General features: G+C 33.0%; 1 protein-coding gene across 1 annotated transcript in view; it reads left to right on the top strand.

Moving 5' to 3' along the window:
• Positions 1-18,622, top strand: part of LOC100370730 (multiple PDZ domain protein-like) — a 203,125-nt gene that overhangs the window by 92,422 nt on the left and 92,081 nt on the right. Inside the window, exons 19-23 of the mRNA XM_085503929.1 lie at positions 2,884-3,045; positions 4,397-4,632; positions 7,000-7,109; positions 10,369-10,479; positions 18,168-18,386. Of these exons, the coding sequence (XP_085360055.1) occupies positions 2,884-3,045; positions 4,397-4,632; positions 7,000-7,109; positions 10,369-10,479; positions 18,168-18,386 (838 nt within the window). The remainder of the gene's footprint in view (positions 1-2,883; positions 3,046-4,396; positions 4,633-6,999; positions 7,110-10,368; positions 10,480-18,167; positions 18,387-18,622) is intronic.

The following is an 18,622-nucleotide window of genomic DNA, read 5'->3' on the forward strand; positions in this document are numbered from 1 at the left end:
TTCACTCATCTCTTATTATATAACAATGCAATACCTATTCTGAATATATACTCTAATGGGCAAAACATTAACATTGGGAATTTGATTTTGTGTCTGGGTTTGCAATTTTATTCTTTTGCTCATTGCCTTTTCCTTGGGGATCATGTGACCTTATTGATATGCATAGATATAGTAAGCAATAATGGATACAGTTATATTGCTTATTGAATGTCAAGATAATTGATGGGCATGTTTCTAGCAACAATGGCGCCTTTTTACCCCCAATGTCGCCTAAGACAATTGAGTGAATCTGTTCATACAGCTGACTGTTCATTATCCATCCTTTCCTCTATCAACTACTTCTTGAAAGCTTATCACACCAATCATATTAGATTTGTTCATTTCTTGATGATATCTTTAATTCTTTTTAATATGCTGTCAAGTCAGACAATTTCCACCAATGAAGTTATCTAAAATAATATGTTTATGTTACATTACTATTTTTAATAGAGATTTACAGATGCTGCACATTTTGTAACTTTTCTCATCTTTAAATATAGTTATATTTTTCCAAAGTGCAAGGTATAAAAAAAAGGTGATGAGAGCCACCACTCATTCTGAATGCTGATTCTCTCAGCACATTTCAAATACTATATAAATGATAGAGGGTAATTTTCACCTGTAGTAGATGTCATGATCACTTTTCAAATCGTGATGGTCAAGTAGAATTATGATCTCTAATTATTTGAGACATAGCTTCCACATCTCCAGAACCAAGCTGTTCCATTTGAGATAATTCCAGTGAGAAGTTTTTCATGTTGGAACTTTTTAAACTTGATAACTTACATGGGCTGTGTATTGCAATTACCATAATTAGCTCTATTAGAAGCACATTTTCTAAAAAAAAGCCTATACAAATCATTATAATAATATTACTTATTTTGACCATAGAAACACATGTGTAATCTATGTAAGCACTAATAGAGCAAATACAGTACTTGCCTTTATTATTTGTTCATGTTCTAAATGTAATTTGGACCTAGATGTGTAATGCATTTTCCATCCAGTATTTTAAAATGCTAGGGCAAGGACACATTAGTTGCACTATGTTCTTGTGGCTGCATGTCCATTGCTGAACACAATTACTGTCACATGGCCGTTGACGCTCATAATGTATCAAAATATGTTGATGTAAAAATCATGAAAGATAATTGTGAACTATTAAATTGTAAAATCTGTATTAGAAGCCGCGGCTTCTATTAAAATGATACAGTGCAACAGATGGGATGCGGCTTCTGTTAGAGCATCTACACATATGAGAAATGAATTTTTGATTCTCAATTATTCCAAAATAATAGGTGTGGCTTCTATTAGGAATGTGACTTCTAATACAGATTTTACGGCAATGCCCCAATAATTGTTAACTGCATTTTAATCACAGTGTAATTAAAAAAAATTAAATTGTTCATGCTTGGATACAGACTTGTTGGTGTATCATATGGTGACTGTTGTACATGTTTAACATTGATCTTTATTAGAAATGATAGTGTTGAAATATTGAATAGGTAATTTTTCATTCAACTGTGAAATCTCGCGTATTGCATGAAAAACGTGAGACGAACGTCTGCCGCAAAAAATCAAAAGATTTGAATTTTGAACTCAATTTTTTTTTTCATAGCTCGAAAGGCCGAACTTTGAAAGACCATCATCACTACGATGCTATGACCTTTGTTTGTCCTGATTTTACGTTTGATTTCATGCATAATGCAGGATTTCACAGTGAACGGAAAATGGTCTATTGAAATGATGTTTGTTGGTGCTTATACTGCATTGTTTTATCCAGTGACACTCTACTATAAACTGCTTTTTTTTCAACAAACTAATTTTTTGTGAATTTCTCAAGTCTCTGCTGTCCTTCATTATAGAGCGTTAGTGATGTTCACTAAATGTTATCTTCACGAATGTCATAAAATGCTGAAATTGTAAACCTAGTCTATCAGTGGAAATTAACAGTACTTTTATTTTTGTAAATTGCGGTTACTGGATTTCCTCTTTTCGTTTTACTCTTTAGAATTGTGATATATTTATTCAATCTATATAAATATATCCAGGTTCTATCTCAGCTGAAAAGTTGAGATAATATTTGCACATTTTGATGTTGCACATGTATGTTATACATTTGCATATGTGTTTTACATAATTATACATGGCATATGGGTAACAGAATAATACAATGTGATACAATAAATATATGATGTGAAACAGAAAAACACAATTCTTATTTTAGTGTAGTTTGAAACCAGTGCAGATAGCAAGGTACTTCCTGTCTTGCAGTGCAGCACTCCATTCGTTAAGCCACCCATCAGCTAGATGTACAATTAAGTTGGCAAGTGTCTGGCATACAAATTCATTGAGATAGACTGGAGCAATTTAACACATACACCTGGTGAAGTTCATTCATTCCTTCAGTCAGTCAAGGAATCAGCTAGGGTTGATTCATTAAATCTCAGGAGTAATACTGTCAACCAGCAATCAAATATCTGTGATGACAAATCCACTTCCATAGATCATGGATATAAGTGATCACCGACATTACATTGGTGTGAGATAACCGTGTGACATGTCCCCTTCTCCCTCCCAAGTATATATTACATACATGTATATTCATACATATATTAAACTCATAGTTGCTGTCGACATAGGAAGTAAAGTAAGCAAATAACACCGAATAAACGGCAAGGTAAAGACTATGTCTAATTATAGTACGCAGTATGTATTTACTATAATTAGACATAGTCTTTACCTTGCCGTTTATTCGGTGTTATTTGCTTACTTCATACATATATAATGTTTTAACCCTACTATATCAATTCATTAATATTCATTGTGTTTTTCCATTCACAGAATTACCTACATTCCCAGCGAAGAAGCCAAGAAATACGTGGATAATCCTGACACTTACATACCACCTCCCATTGAACCATTGGACGTGACACAGGATCTTTCAGTACATGTTCATGAGGAAACACTTTCTCAGTCTCCTCAATTAACAGTCTATGCAGAAAGGTAATACATCATCATTACAATACTGTTCACACTTACAGTGTCTCACGAAGAAAAGTCTTCCATGTGCCAATTTTCCCCACACATGCTATTATTATATTAGCATGAAAGACCATGTTCACTTGATGTCGTTGAGTCCCAAATGTAGGTTGAACTGTACCCATGCATGTAATGTGACAAGTGCCATATGTACTATCTTTGAAGATAATTTTAATAATTCGCATCAGCTTTGTTTGGCTTTATCTGATGTTAGCTCACTCAAGTACATGTAATTAGGGTTCAAGTCTGTTTTTGTTCAATTTTTTTTTTCTGTCGATTCTTTGTTGACCTAGAACTATAAAATCATTGCTTGTGACTTTTAAACTTCTCAAGCACATTGGGGACTATGAGATCTGGTGCACCTAACTTTCACAGTTTTGACAGGTCGAATGGTTTGGCAGCCATCTTGGATTAATGTTGAACTGAAAGTGGCCATTTTGAACCCTTTCTGAGCATTCTGGTTTATTTGGGTAGTAGAATTGTTGGTATATGGGCTCCCTATTTCATGAATAAAAATTTTTTCTGCCATGTTTTTTTCCTCGTAAAATAACAAAAATCACATTGATAATTTTTTTTTTTAGCATCTGTGTATAATGCTCATTAAAGTTTGCGAAGCTTGTTGTGATTGATCACATGGTTTGCCTGTCATCTTTATTTATTCTGAACACAAAGTAGTTTTTTACAGATGCCACATTTATTTGATTATTTTGAAATTTTCCATATTGCTTCCTTATACTATAAACTCCTTCAAACAGCAAACAATTAATTTGGATCAGTCACATGATTTTGCCACCATCTTGGATTTTCACGAAAAATTGCACAAACTTGGATCAGTCATGTGGTTTGCCGACCATCTCAAATTTTTGGCAAAGATAATGCTCATCAGTCATGTGTTATGTCTGCCATCTTATGTCTGATTTCTGAAAAAAATTACCTAAATTGAAGCATTTGTGTTTCATTAATGCTTCAACTGATCAACTTATTTTGCATGTAGTGTATAATGACCAAAACATTATCTGAGAGAAAAAAAAACATAATTATATATACATGTATATATATATCAGTGGGTACATATAATAAAGGCATATTCTACTGCCAACCTTCAACGCTGCTCTGCCTTGATGAGTTAGTTTATTCACCTATAAATATTATTGGATCTGGGTATATATGAGACATACAAGTCATGTATACTAGTATTATCAAGGTGAAGAAGAAATAAACTTGAGTATACTGAAGTGTATACTTAAGGTCAGCTGAAGCTCAAATCAAGTGCAGTAGAGTTTATATTTTCATTGGTGTCATAACAAAATTACAGAACTGAGACTAGGGAATTCTCAGAGGATGAACCAGTAGTTGATACACCAGCAGAGAAGGTTGTCATGGCTACAGTAAAGAAATCTAAAACTCCACCACCTGTGCCTCAAAAACCCCATACTAAGAAACTGACAACGGATGGATCACCAGCGGTCAATTCAGCGAGATGGGAACCAGTTAGAAGTTTGGAATTACTAAGAGAACCAAACAAGAGTCTTGGAATCAGCATTGTTGGAGGTAAGAGGCTTTACTTTCTATACTCTGCTCTAGTTGGCCTATATTTCAGCGCATTTGGGTAAACATTCATTTTTATTAGCTGCTTGTTTCGAGTGCCATTGTGGTGCTTCATAGCTTCATGTGGTTGTTACTGCAGTAGTATTTACAGTGTCCTCACATGGTAATATAAGTTATGATGTTTCCAAGTTTGAAATAAGATAGACTGTCTGATGAATAAATTGACCTTGACTATTATGATAAATCTAAAGGAAGGTGTGTGTTATTGCCATTTCAGTCAAAAAATAATATTAAAAAATGTCTGAAATATTGTTTGTCTTATTGAGCTGGCAAAAAAATGATTCAATTTATAATTTTGTTATGTGATTGCTCTGTTAGATTCTGCATATATAAGACAAAAAAATAATTTTAGAATCGTGGCAAATGATAACTACATAGGCAGTCATTTGCATATAAATATAAACCTAAATACTTATAAGTTTAATGATTTATAGATATTACATTGAGAGAAAATAATATGTGCAATATGATGATTCCAGTACAATTTGTATATATATATATAATGTTTTCCTGATTATATTATTGTGTATTAATTTTCTACCTGTAAATGGCAGGGAAAAATGTCATTGAGTTTACAGTGTTTGACATAGTAATGCAATAATTGCTGGCCATAAAATGAATTAAACTTTCACCTGTGATTTGAAATTCAATATCAATATCGATCTTGAAATGGGATCATATGCAAATATTGCGTGTCGTGATCAATAAACTCATAAATGTCAGAATATGATTAAAAAAAACCTGAAAGATTAATGATTGATTGTATAGAAGCCGGTTTATCTATAAATCGTATTCACTCAATTAACCTTGTTGTAAAAACTGGGTTATTTTATACTCCTTGGTTTTGGCGAGCTGAGTACGTACTCCATGTACAGAATTTAAAGTAGCCGTGTTATTTGTTATTCATTCGTTCAGCTATGCTACATTAACTGAGCGATTCAGTTGATAAATGTACAGTACATTCTATGATATTACGTTTGATCGTATGCTTTCAGGATTCAAATGGCACAATGCCATGTAACCCACAGAATTAACAAATTCTTGTGACCTTTATATACTTACACATGTTCATTCAGAATCGGTCTATAGTCTTTATGTTTACAGTGACAACAGACATCTTCATTACATGCCTTTCTTTGGCAAATTTGTACCATGATGTAGATTGCAAACATACATCTTTCTAATTCTGTAAAGCTTATGTTTTGACTGGTGCATCTTCTATGACTTTGTCAAGGACGACTGTGTTACGAGAGTAAAATTTACTGTATCAAACATGCATTATTATACTAAAAATAAAATACTACATTTGGAATTATGTCATTTGTGCCCTCACACGAGAAAATTTGCCTTCCCAATGTTGAGTGAAACATTGTACCCTGCGCTAGGTGTATTAAACCTTCGTATTCGATCATTGATTTATTTGATATTTTTAAATTTGGTATCTTTAAGTAAATTTACTTTTTGAATGATACAATTAAGGCTGTAATTAGCAATGGCTAACTGAGGTAAACTACTCAAAATACCTGAATTTGTCAATAGTTTTACTACAGTTATATATAAAGGAGAAAGTTTAATATTTCTTCTATTTTTTCTAAAATTCTGACAAAAGCCTTCCAAAAAAACTGATGTGCCTAATGCCCAAGCACATTGGCTCAAAGGCTTATATTCCTATCCCTAGAGGGCAGTGTTGGAGCTGCATGTGTGTTCAGCATGGTTTCATCTGACATATTTTTGCAATTGGTCAAATTATTCATAAATCTTATTTGTTAGTGCTTAACATATTTGCTCTATTACTGGTAAAACATCTGCAATATATAAAAGCTCATATGAATCTTGTATACTGATTCTTTAAAGTTTTACTTATTACTTTATGACCATAGAAACATATTTAAGCACTTATACTAATAGTCTAAGAACAAATATGGTTTTTGAGAACAAGTCTAGTACTGGATGGATTGCTGGCTAATGGAGCAAATATATTGGGTGTTAATTGGTCTGCTACAATTATAATATTCATATTTAGATTTTTAATCAAATTTTAATCAAATTATGGTGATTCTAACGAGCAGTAAGAATTCAATAGATTTGAAGACTTTGACATTGACCTCTATTCACAATTTCACAATCTGTCACATAAAACTATTCATGAGCAAGGTTAAGATTATAACTAACCCATTCATTGGTTGTCTTGACAACCTGTATAATTACACTTCATCAACTGAATTTCATGTTTCAAAACAAAAATTGGCAAGTTATTTTATGGATTTGGTTATTTATTGATAAGCATAGTGGATGGTTTATGTTTTGTAGGTCGTGTTGGAGAGGGCCATATTGCCCAAGGTATCTTCATAAAGCATGTATTGGAGGATAGCCCAGCGGGTAAGAATGGTACTCTGAAGACTGGGGATCGAATACTAGAGGTAATGTTATCGTTTTACCGTCCATGCAACACAGTCTCAAACATGGTCGTGGTTAGATTGTACCAATAGACCTTTTGCAGGTATTTAGTCTTCATTCGACTGAAGTTTGAAATGGGGATGTATAATTCAGTCTCCATCAGTTCGTCCGTCTGTCCGGAGTCATATTTCAGACCCCTGTGGACCAAATCTGTTCATTCTTTGTATGTACCTAGTACTTTATCTAGGACATATGCATATGCAGTGGTTCACTGATTCAATCCAAGATGGCTGACTGGCAGCCATCTTGTTTTTCGAAAGTGTGGTATCCTATGCATGCATTGTTATTTTTTGTTCAAATTTAGTACATACATTATATATGTTAGGATACATGTCTATTATGATTTTGGTGCAAAAGAATCATGAATAGCTTATCCTGTTTAATTTCTGACTATATATCTTGATTTTGGAAGAGTCATTTATTACTGTCTAGTATCTGTTGATACTAACCCAGCCAATTGCTCACTCAAAATTACTAACTATGCTTTTAGTCCATATTACTTTATTTTTGGCTTGAATAACATTTCTCCTAATTCCAACGGGGACTATGTCATTGGCAATGACTTGTTTGTTCAAATACGTAATAATTATCCACCATTTTGTCATCCTTGATTGTTGTTATGAAACGCCTAAAAAGTACGCATTTGGTATAACACCAAGTGTTTAACATTTTACTTACAGTACTGTAAACTTCTCAGAGTGTGATGACACTTCGTACAATTCAGGCAAACGAGAACAGTGTACATGATGAATAAACTAAATAACCCTGCAGCGTCACTGGCATAATCTAAAAATATATCATGCACACTTGAAACCTGCAAATCGTCTATGTTCAAACTTTGTGTGAATCTGCATGCTAGTGGAATGACTGAAAATACAGACAATTGTTTTTTTGCATATTTCTAAAATGTTCAGTGAACACTTTACTGGATACAAGGATTCACAGACAAGTTTTGAGTTCTGCTGTTACCTTTGAAACTTGTGTGCACTTTCGTCTGGGGTTGATTTTGCTCATCAGAATGCCAGAAACTATGGAAACCGGCAAATGAATTGCGCAAGCTAAAAATCAACCCATCATTCTTGCGCAGAAACTGACTGATGACGCTCTAATTCAAAACTTTGGAATAGAGCAAAAAATGGTTTTGCTTCTCGTCCTAGAAAAAAATTACATGATTTAAATTTATTATAAGATATGTAGGATTTTATTTTTATTGAATTATCCCCCATTTTACTAAATACAGCACTCTTTTTAGGCGCTGGTTTCAAACAGATGGTCACGATGATATGCAAACACCATTTTTTTGGGGGGGGGACTTGAATATGAAATTAATATATGTATTTAGTGCAGAATCATTTTGAAGTGTGCATAATGTACTATTCTGCAAGCAAGTTAATAAAAACATTTAATTTATATTTTGACATGAATGCTGATTAATTTTACTGCAGTGAAATTAGGAAATTTAATTTCCATCCGTTTCAATATCAGTTTGTGTAACCTTAGTATCAACTAGAAGCATAAAATTCTATAACACACTAATGAGAGCTGTTAATATCTTTGTTACAATTATAATGAGAGTAATTAATGATTGGTATTTATTACATGTGTGTTGTTCTGCATACCAGAGGGCATAGTTACAGCAATCAGCTATTAATTTTCCACCTGGTTGAACTAAATCATCTTTATCTTGTGTATTGTGAATTAGAGAGTTTCTTTTGAGATAACTTCATGTAAACAATCTAATACTTCAGAACATGTTTGATTTATGATGTGCTACTGAAAGACCGTGATTTAACTGAATTTCTTCAGATTATAGGGGTTATGCACTTAAAGGTCTCACATCCTAGTAATCTCTGGTGGTACAAAGGATGTGTCAATGATAATTTCTTAAATATTCCCAATTGCCATTAAAATATGGCAAGAATTGATTTATTATATTAGAATTAGTCGCTGGTATTGAGCGACACTACCCCAGAAAAATTTCACAATAATGATCATTGTTAAACTTTTGAAAGCCAACTTTTGTCACCTTTCACATAATAGTTCTATGCTCAGTCTGTGCATACTAATTAGGCAATTTGCATTCTAATTAGGCAATTTGCATATCATTTATGCTTTGAGTTTACTTTCATCATTAGGTCTATATATAGTTCTATGCATACAAATTAGGTAATTTGAATATTATTAATCTTAATGTGTCAAAGTTACCTTTGTCACCATCACAAAATTAAACCTTCATAATTGTTGCATTAACAATGTTATCAATTCATGTAGGCAGTGAGTATTTATGTTCATTTGGTCGAAAATTACCAACGAAATTATAGAAAAATACATTAAAAAGTGCAAAATGTTGGTGGAAAAAATTATGGCGTTCAAATGATTAACCTGTGAATAATTAATTAATGAGATATTAAACAAATGTGGTTAAAATAACTTGAAATTTATTAACATGATGTACATTGTATGTATGTTTTTTTTTTTTATCAAAAACAAATTTTATGCCATGGACCATCCTGGGTTTGAAACTGACTCACCACCTGTTTTCGATCTACTGCTATTTACAGTATGGCAGCCAATGGTTGCTTCAGTAACAGTTTCATCTTTGTGGGCAACTGTCCATATTTCACTTTACATATTTTTCATTTAATAACTCCTTCACCATTGCTCTTAGTAGACTTTATTGGCCTTCAGAAACTGGCAAATCCTACAGGTCATCCTCTGTTATAACAGATTTTACAGTTGAATACCCTTAATTCTCCTGCCAAAACTTGTTAAGTTTGTTCCTGCAGATGATAACATTGACACATTTCTTTTATGAATCCAACATCTGGGGACTTCGATATTGACTGAGTTCCACTCACTAATTTTCTTCTTGGGTCTTTCACATCACTTTTGCAATCTAGCAATTGATGGCATAGTGGGGTCATTAACAGTTCGGTTATTAACGCAATTGCAAAGGTAACAAACTTGACAGCAAGATGGCTAACAAAGGAACTTGTGATAGCTGCTTATGAGGGCGCCCTAAATGATAATCAATGATACCTGCTTAGTAAAAAAAATTATAGTTCATTAATTGTTTTATAAAAGTGAATGAATAAATAAATAACTGAAGGCTCAACCGTTTTATTTTTTCATTGAAAAAGAAATTCAGTAAAAATTAAATTTACTGTAACCATATTTTTGACAGATTTAATCACTTATTGTATAACTTTTGTTTGTTTTTAGGTTAATGGTAATGATCTTAGGACTGCAACTCATGACCACGCTGTGGAAATAATTCGGCACGCGACGAGTCCTGTACAGTTCCTAGTCCAAAGTCTGGCTGCCAGTACATGTGTAAGTTGATGGCACAAACGATGACCATTAATTTTAATATTTGAAGATGTTAAAATTTGATTTATAGTGTAGTACATGATCAGAGACATAAATTGTAAATACTTGTGGTTAATGCAATACGCCTAACTGCCATCGCTGGTTCTAGTAATATGTTTTTATGGAATTTAGGAAAGTATTTAGTAATTCAGTGATGCTGAGTTTGTTTTGAAATTTTAAAAGAGGCAATACTGTGGTGCAAATGTTTCATTTCTTTATATCTTAACACCAAGTTATTTTATTTATTTTTTCCTTTGCTTTTGTCATCTCAACTGCTGCTATTTGCAAAATTTATTGACAAAATAAAAACAAAAGAATCTAACATCTTGACACTTGGTGGTGCCATCTCTATATGGCATGGGTTGTGGCAGTGTGTGTTAGGTTGATGGATGGCATTCATTCACAGTGTGTGGGAGGCGGTGTATAATACAGCATGGTTTTGATAGCATCATATACAGTACTCATCACCCGCTTGTCTCAGTGCATATCATTAGCAGTATCATAGCATAGCACAGTACCGTGATTGCAATGTCTTGCATGCAATCGTATCTAATAGTTAACAATCCTGATTCAGCCCCCTCCCCTCCCAATATAAACCAACGATTTCCTATCATTAGAAACTAATAACTGGGATGTAAAGTATTTTACCTCATATACAGTGCATTAAAGATGATTTGACTCCAAGTTCCTAACAGCATTCTGTCATGTGTAGTGTATGGAGGAGAACATTAGCATGTCAAATTGTTCGGTTCATATGAATATATATCAAACATGTTATCAGCATTTTATTAAACAGTTAATGTGTCATTTTCCTTTTCTTATTTATAGTCAACAATGGAAAGTCTATATTTTACTGTCATATACTAACATAAACAGAATTTACAATTTGGATGTGACTTTAATATCATGTTTAATGACCACAAAAGGCAGCATTAACAACTCAAAAGTTACACACATGATATTAATAGATTGTGCATGTGACCCTAGAAGGTCGTGCATGTGTACTGAAAGGTCACGTGTGTCAGAAGACATTTCTAAACTGTCTAACGTTGATATGATTTGGAATTTACGTTCATTATATATTGAAAGAGAATAACATAAAATTTTTATTTTCAAATTGAATAATAATACCTATGATATGCCATTTTTATATTTTGGTTATTCTATTTTCTTAATTTCAAATATACGCTCAATTTAATGTTACCCAAAATGCCTAGGGACGTTTTAAGGAGGTCTCCATTATTAGTTTCCAAGTTGGCCAGTGACATCAACAAGTTAGTCAGTGACATCACCAAAATGACCAGTGACATCAACAAGTTGGCTAGTAACATCAACAAGTTGTCTAGTGACATCGACAAGTTGGCTAATTACATCACCAAATTGACCAGTGACAACAAGTTGGCTAATTACATCACCAAATTGACCAGTGACAACAAGTTGGCCACTGATATCAACAAGTTTTACACAGTGACATCGACAAGTTGGCTAATGACATCACCAAATTGACCAGTAACAAGTTGGCTAATGACATCACCAAATTGACCAGTAACAACAAGTTGGCTAATTACATCACCAAATTGACCAGTGACAACAAGTTGGCCAGTGATATCAACAAGTTTTACACAGTGACATCAACAAGTTGGCCAATTACATCACCAAATTGACCAGTGACAACAAGTTGGCCAGTGATATCAACAAGTTTTACACAGTGACATCAACAAGTTTTACACAGTGATATCAACAAGTTTTACACAGTGACATCGACAAGTTGGCTAATGACATCACCAAATTGACCAGTAACAAGTTGGCTAATGACATCACCAAATTGACCAGTAACAACAAGTTGGCTAATTACATCACCAAATTGACCAGTGACAACAAGTTGGCCAGTGATATCAACAAGTTTTACACAGTGACATCAACAAGTTGGCCAATTACATCACCAAATTGACCAGTGACAACAAGTTGACCAGTGATATCAACAAGTTTTACACAGTGACATCAACAAGTTGGCCAATTACATCACCAAATTGACCAGTGACAACAAGTTGGCCAGTGATATCAACAAGTTTTACACAGTGACATCAACAAGTTGGCCAATTACATCACCAAATTGACCAGTGACAACAAGTTGACTAATGACATCACCAAATTGACCAGCGACAACTAGTTGGCCAGTGATATCAACAAGTTGGCCAGTGACATCAACAAGTTGGCCAGTGACATCAACAAGTTGGCTAGTAACATCAGCAAGTTGGCTAATGACATCACCAAATTGACCAGCGACAACGAGTTGGCCAGTGATATCAACAAGTTGTTTAATGACATCACCAAATTGACCAGTGACAACAAGTTGGCCAGTGTTGTCAACAAACTGACCAGTGACATTGACAGAGACACTGATGTTCTCTTGCATTATGGGTAATATCACATTGCACTGAAATATTCAATAGAAATGACTTAATCAGTATTCAAATTAAAGTTTACTAAGTTTAATAATAACCATAGTCAACAGAAGTATATTCTATGGACCTGTATTTGGTGTTATAGTCGCTCAAAATAATTTACTATCCACATAAAGAAAGTATATAGGCCCATTAAGCTTTTGTATAAATCGTTAAATCACAACAAGTCATTCCCCTTAAATTTATGTCACAGTTGCCATGGAAATTTAGTCATATGTTGGAATGCGTAAATATATTACTTCAATAAACCAAAATATATGTCCTTGAATCCAAGTTGTATTTTATGATTGTGTTGAACGTATGGTTACAGTAAATGCACTTATTTTTTCACTGGTTTTTATAAATTTGTTGCTAATTAAATATTGAGTACACATGAATATGTAAAATTTATAACAACATATCGTTTAATTAACAAACCAATGAATTTACAACTCAAAATATATATCAAAACCGTGAAATTTTAAATCCCAGTGAAAAATAATTCTTTCACAGTACATGTATATGAAAATTGCTCCTATTAGTACTTTTGTTTCTTGCATATGCTTTTAATAATTACACTGATTATTATTTCTTTTGTTGAAATTATTATTATATTAATTTTAGATTTTTATTCTTTTATATTGTATAGTATTCACATCTTATTTATCTGTTTTTCATCTATTGTATATTGTTATATTATCTGTCAGAAGTCCCAGAAGGATCTCCTTTCAAACATTGACAAGCAATGTCAGTCAGACTAATAACAGTCTCCAACTTACCTATTTCTTTGGTGGTGGTATATATCTTTGGAATCTGCTTTATATTTATTTAACCTCTGAAAATTCAGCCAGGTGAAGAAGGATGGTAGTGAGAATACATTATTCTGACACTTTGTCTTATTCAATTGTCAATTATGTCTAGCATACGATCAAATATCAAAAAGATTTTTTTCGGGCATGTGTCCTATGGAATATGAATCTAACACTGCACGGCACGACTGAGTGTGCTTTAAATTATTGACAATTCATTCCAACAAAGTTAGCATTGTTTTAACCTTTTTCACCACCAGACATCCTTGCCCAAATTTGTCTGCACTTTTTTTTTTATATTCTTCAATATCTCTGGAAATGAACCCTAATTTTGGAGCCAACAGACAAAATTTCAGTAAATTTTAATTTTTCTAAAAAAATTGATTATTTTTGTCCCAATCTTCTGAAGGAAAGTGAAGGCTATATAAACAGGACTATTTTGTGAATTTGTGGGAACTGGTGGTGAAAAAGTTGAAGACATATCATCTTTGAAGAGAGGAAGTGAGGAAGTCTAGCCACCCCTTATTTTTTTCTGATGTGAAACTTTTGTTACAATTTAAATATTGAAAAAGATTTCCCCACTGATCTACAAATTATAAATTGTTTGCTGCTATCCTTCTGTGCTATAAACATACTTGGGTGCCTTGTTTTTATGCATGCTGTACAACTCAGTAAAGAAGAATAATTTGAAATAAATCAATTCATTATTTTAGTTATCATTCCATATGAAAGTAATAAGGATTAGTTGATAGACGAGTTGTACCTGAACAAATACATATGTATACCAATTAAAAGTTTTATTTGTGCATATATTAGCATATTATGCAAATGACATACCATTCTTCACCATATATGGCATTGCGCTATTTATAGATCTTGATGTATCTTTTTTTCATCAATAAAATCACTCTTCTCATTAATACGCTGCCTGCAGTTTGTTATTTCAGCATGTTTGTGTTCACCCATCGGTATTGTTGGGGACCATTGTCCTTCTATTGTGGGTTTCATTGTGTAATTTTTGTTCTATTGCTTATGGTGCCATTCTTGTACATGGTTTTCAGTGTTACTGTCCTAGCAAAGAATACATGTACATGCATATATACTGTAATCTAATTAATTTTCACTGCTAGTAATGATTTCTGGATTTAATGACATTTGTTGATAAGACATAATTTCACAATAGTCATTGACACTTCATGTCGCTGCTACAAAACAAAATCCAGAAATTCACTCAAATTTGTCATACATAATTAAAGTAGTTTGCAGTATTTAGATGGTTGTTTTCCTGGCGGTCCTTGCACCTACAATTTGTCTATTGACAAAGGAATCAGGGATTTTGTTAAACAAGGGAACAGGGGCCTTATGCCATAGCCATGCGCCCCCTTACCCTTGGGAGCAGATACTCTGGCAACCATAAAATTATGATTGACCAGGGATCACATGTGGCCACAGTCTTCAACTGTGACCTGTCTGATAGTAATTTTGGCCCCAAGGAAGCCATAGAATGCTCCATTTTAACTTAGAATGAATTATCGAAAACTCCACACCCTGGTAGGGAGAACCCTATCTCCCTCACTTGGTGGCGCCGCTGAATTGCAGTGCTCCCTTTTTCAGTTTTTTTCTAGAAAAACCCCTGGAAATCCTTTTTGGTCCATTAAGCATCTATTATACAGTTAACATAAACAATGACAGTGTTATTTTTATAAGACAGAATGATCTTTCCAACTTGTATAATTAACTGACTCAAATAAACATAGTTAGAGGCGGTGTATAGTTAATGCACAGGATTTTACAAACTATTAAAACTGAGCAATATTTGGAAATTTTGCAAAATGTTTCTTTTCCATATAAATGTTAGTTTTATTTAAAACCAACAAACAAAACTTTAATCTACATTTGCATTTAACTGGATTGCTTACGACTTTTGTAATATTGTAGATGCCTGCGTAATTGAGCAAATATATTTATTTACCCAGATGGATTCTGTAGCCAGCAGTGGAGAATCCTACTCTCAATGTTATCATTAGCTGCAATTGTTACATTTACAAGTAGAGTTAGACACAAGAGCATGGCAACAGTACCTTGCATTATGTATATTTAAACTTAATTAACTCCCAGCGAGATTGAAAAAAGGTTGAATAATAGGAAATTACTTCACTATTAAATTTATACTAAATTTGCTAACTTCGCTACCGCATATTATAATATCGTTTACTGAATACGTGTCTTGCGTGTATAATAAGTGTTGCACATGTGTTACTTGTACGCTAGGCTGTACATGAACCTACCCCCACAAGAATTCATCAGAACACCTATCAAAGATATATAGAAATAGATATTTGGTGTTCATCAAGAATACATGTTATGAAGGAGAATAAAAGAAGATATTGCCAAAAGACAAGGTGATTCATTATAACTCCAGCTTAATAATCATAACAAGCCTATTATGACCGTTGTATTTTCAGTTCGGCCAAAATGTAAGTTTATTTATTTTATTGATTTTATTGTGACAAGTCCTGCGGCCTTAATTTGTGGAATTGCAAGGTATACTGGGGTTTGAGAAATCTTTTGATCTATGCATTGAATTTTGGATTATAATTTTAATTAAACGTATTTTTGGAAGATGCATGCAAATTGTTATTTTCTCAAGAACGTAATTATAGTTAAAATTGTCTTTATTAATATAAATCAGAATAGAATCTGAAACCTGTCTATGCACATATACCTTGATTTCACATTACTGATCAAAACAAAGATGTTTTACAGTTTTCTCGATGAAAAAACTGGTTATCATGTCATTGAGAGTTGGTAATATTGTCACGTTTGCTATCTAGGTTTAAGACATTGTAAAAAGCAATTATTTTCGGCCAGTGTGTGGTTTTGTTACCACAGTCACGTTTCCCAGTACTGTGCTATGCTATGCTTTATTATTGCTAATATGTACTGTCATTCATTGTCATCCTGGAATATATTGTATCTTATCTCATTGTCATGGTGTTGCAGTTGCTACTATAGAATCAACCAGTTCAATGCAATGTGCACAGGCCTTATTTCTGGTGATTGAGGGATTGAATAACTAAATATCAACAATTGTTTTGAGGTTCTGAATTATTTTATTCAGTTTTATTTTAAAACTAATGGCAAAACGATGAAATGCATTCATTGCATATGATTCTTCATCACTATTTGTATATGTGCAATGTGACAATACTATATTAACATCCTGGCATAAATTGAATTTAATAAAAATATGTTCTGCGTGCATTCAATATGTATGTGTAATGATAAACAACCTGTTTAATTCCGAACACCAAACTCGACGATATATTGCAAGTCTGAAATTGATATGAAAAATTTTAATTTTTATATATATTGAACACATTCTGATATTATCATCCCAAAATATGTGTCGCTTTTGATTTTCAACTATTGAATAATCCAACAAAATACAGCATTTATTGCATGTTCGAAAAACAAATTCTAAATTTCAATTATTCAATATTTAAATTCTGTTTATTACATCACTATGATCATTTTTTTCATTTTTTGATTGCGCTCAGTCTTCTTCCAGAAGATCATGACTACCAAAACACTTTTATCTGGCTGTAATCAAAAATAGAATACATGTCATTTTACCTGAACCTTTTTTCGTATTTAATAGTAAGCATCATTTTAAAATTGCCTTCCCACTTTGTATTATCTGCAGAACACTTCCCACTGAGTATCATGATCACCGTGAAAAATTATAAATCCTAAAATATTGGAATACTGAAGGTCATGGTGTTTAATTACCAATTAAAAGGTGATTCTTATTGTTGTAATCACTCAAGGCCCTTTTGCTTAATTTTAAAATCTTTTTAATTCCATTTCGGGGTTCTGTTAAATGAGCTTTCTCATGGACTTCACAAAACCTAAAGCCCTAACAATGCTCACAGGTGTCAGTGAGAGGTTTCTTTGCAGATCATACGAAGTAGAAAACCAATAAAGTACACCAAATCATCTCTGAGAGAAAATGCATTTTTCCCCCCACATGTTTTTCTCGCTTTATACATGTACTATAAGTACCGGGTAGTACATACTACAAAGCGTATTATAGCAAAAGCAGTTTAAACAGTTTTAACTTTTAGAACACTGAACTAATTTTCCATATATGAAAAAAATATTGTCCAGAACCTGTCCGTAAAAGGAAATTATATCTAATTGATCCAAAATTAAACCCACATCATTTTTTCCATGTCCAAGACTTGTCAATAAAAGAAAATTATAACTTATTGGTCCAAAATTAAAAAATAAATTCTTGAAAATTACATAAAAATGTGCAAAATATTGCATCAAATTCTTGGCTCCACAAAAAAAAGGCATTCAATGGGTTAAAGTGAGATTTTGATTTACCAATCAGCCAGATGACCTTGATTTGCTACCAAACAGTGAGGAGGACCTACAGATTGTGACTGCTACAATGGCGAATGTAGAGCAGACAACGTATGTGGACGGTGTAGCTGACGTAACACAGACTGCATATGTAGAAGAAATTGAAGAACCGTCCGATAATGAAGACAGCCATTCTGTGTCTTCCGATGGTGATAATGTCCTGGATACTGGTGATGAACAACTTCTGGTAAGGGTGTAATTATACTGTAAAATACTTTATTTAAGCTGGAATTAATTTTCGCTGAAAAGACTTTTTGGGTGTTTTGTATGCAATTTATTTTCACTGATTTTTGGTGAGTTGAATGTAAAATATAGGGAATAAGCTATATTCGCTGTATTTTATTTTCACTGAATCACCCCTTCAGCGAAAATTAATTCCAAGTGAAAATAAAGTGTCTTACAGTATTATAAAATTTCAAATGT

This window comes from Saccoglossus kowalevskii, chromosome 9 (genome assembly GCF_978046115.1).
Source record: "Saccoglossus kowalevskii chromosome 9, keSacKowa6.1, whole genome shotgun sequence".
Lineage (NCBI taxonomy): Eukaryota > Metazoa > Hemichordata > Enteropneusta > Harrimaniidae > Saccoglossus > Saccoglossus kowalevskii.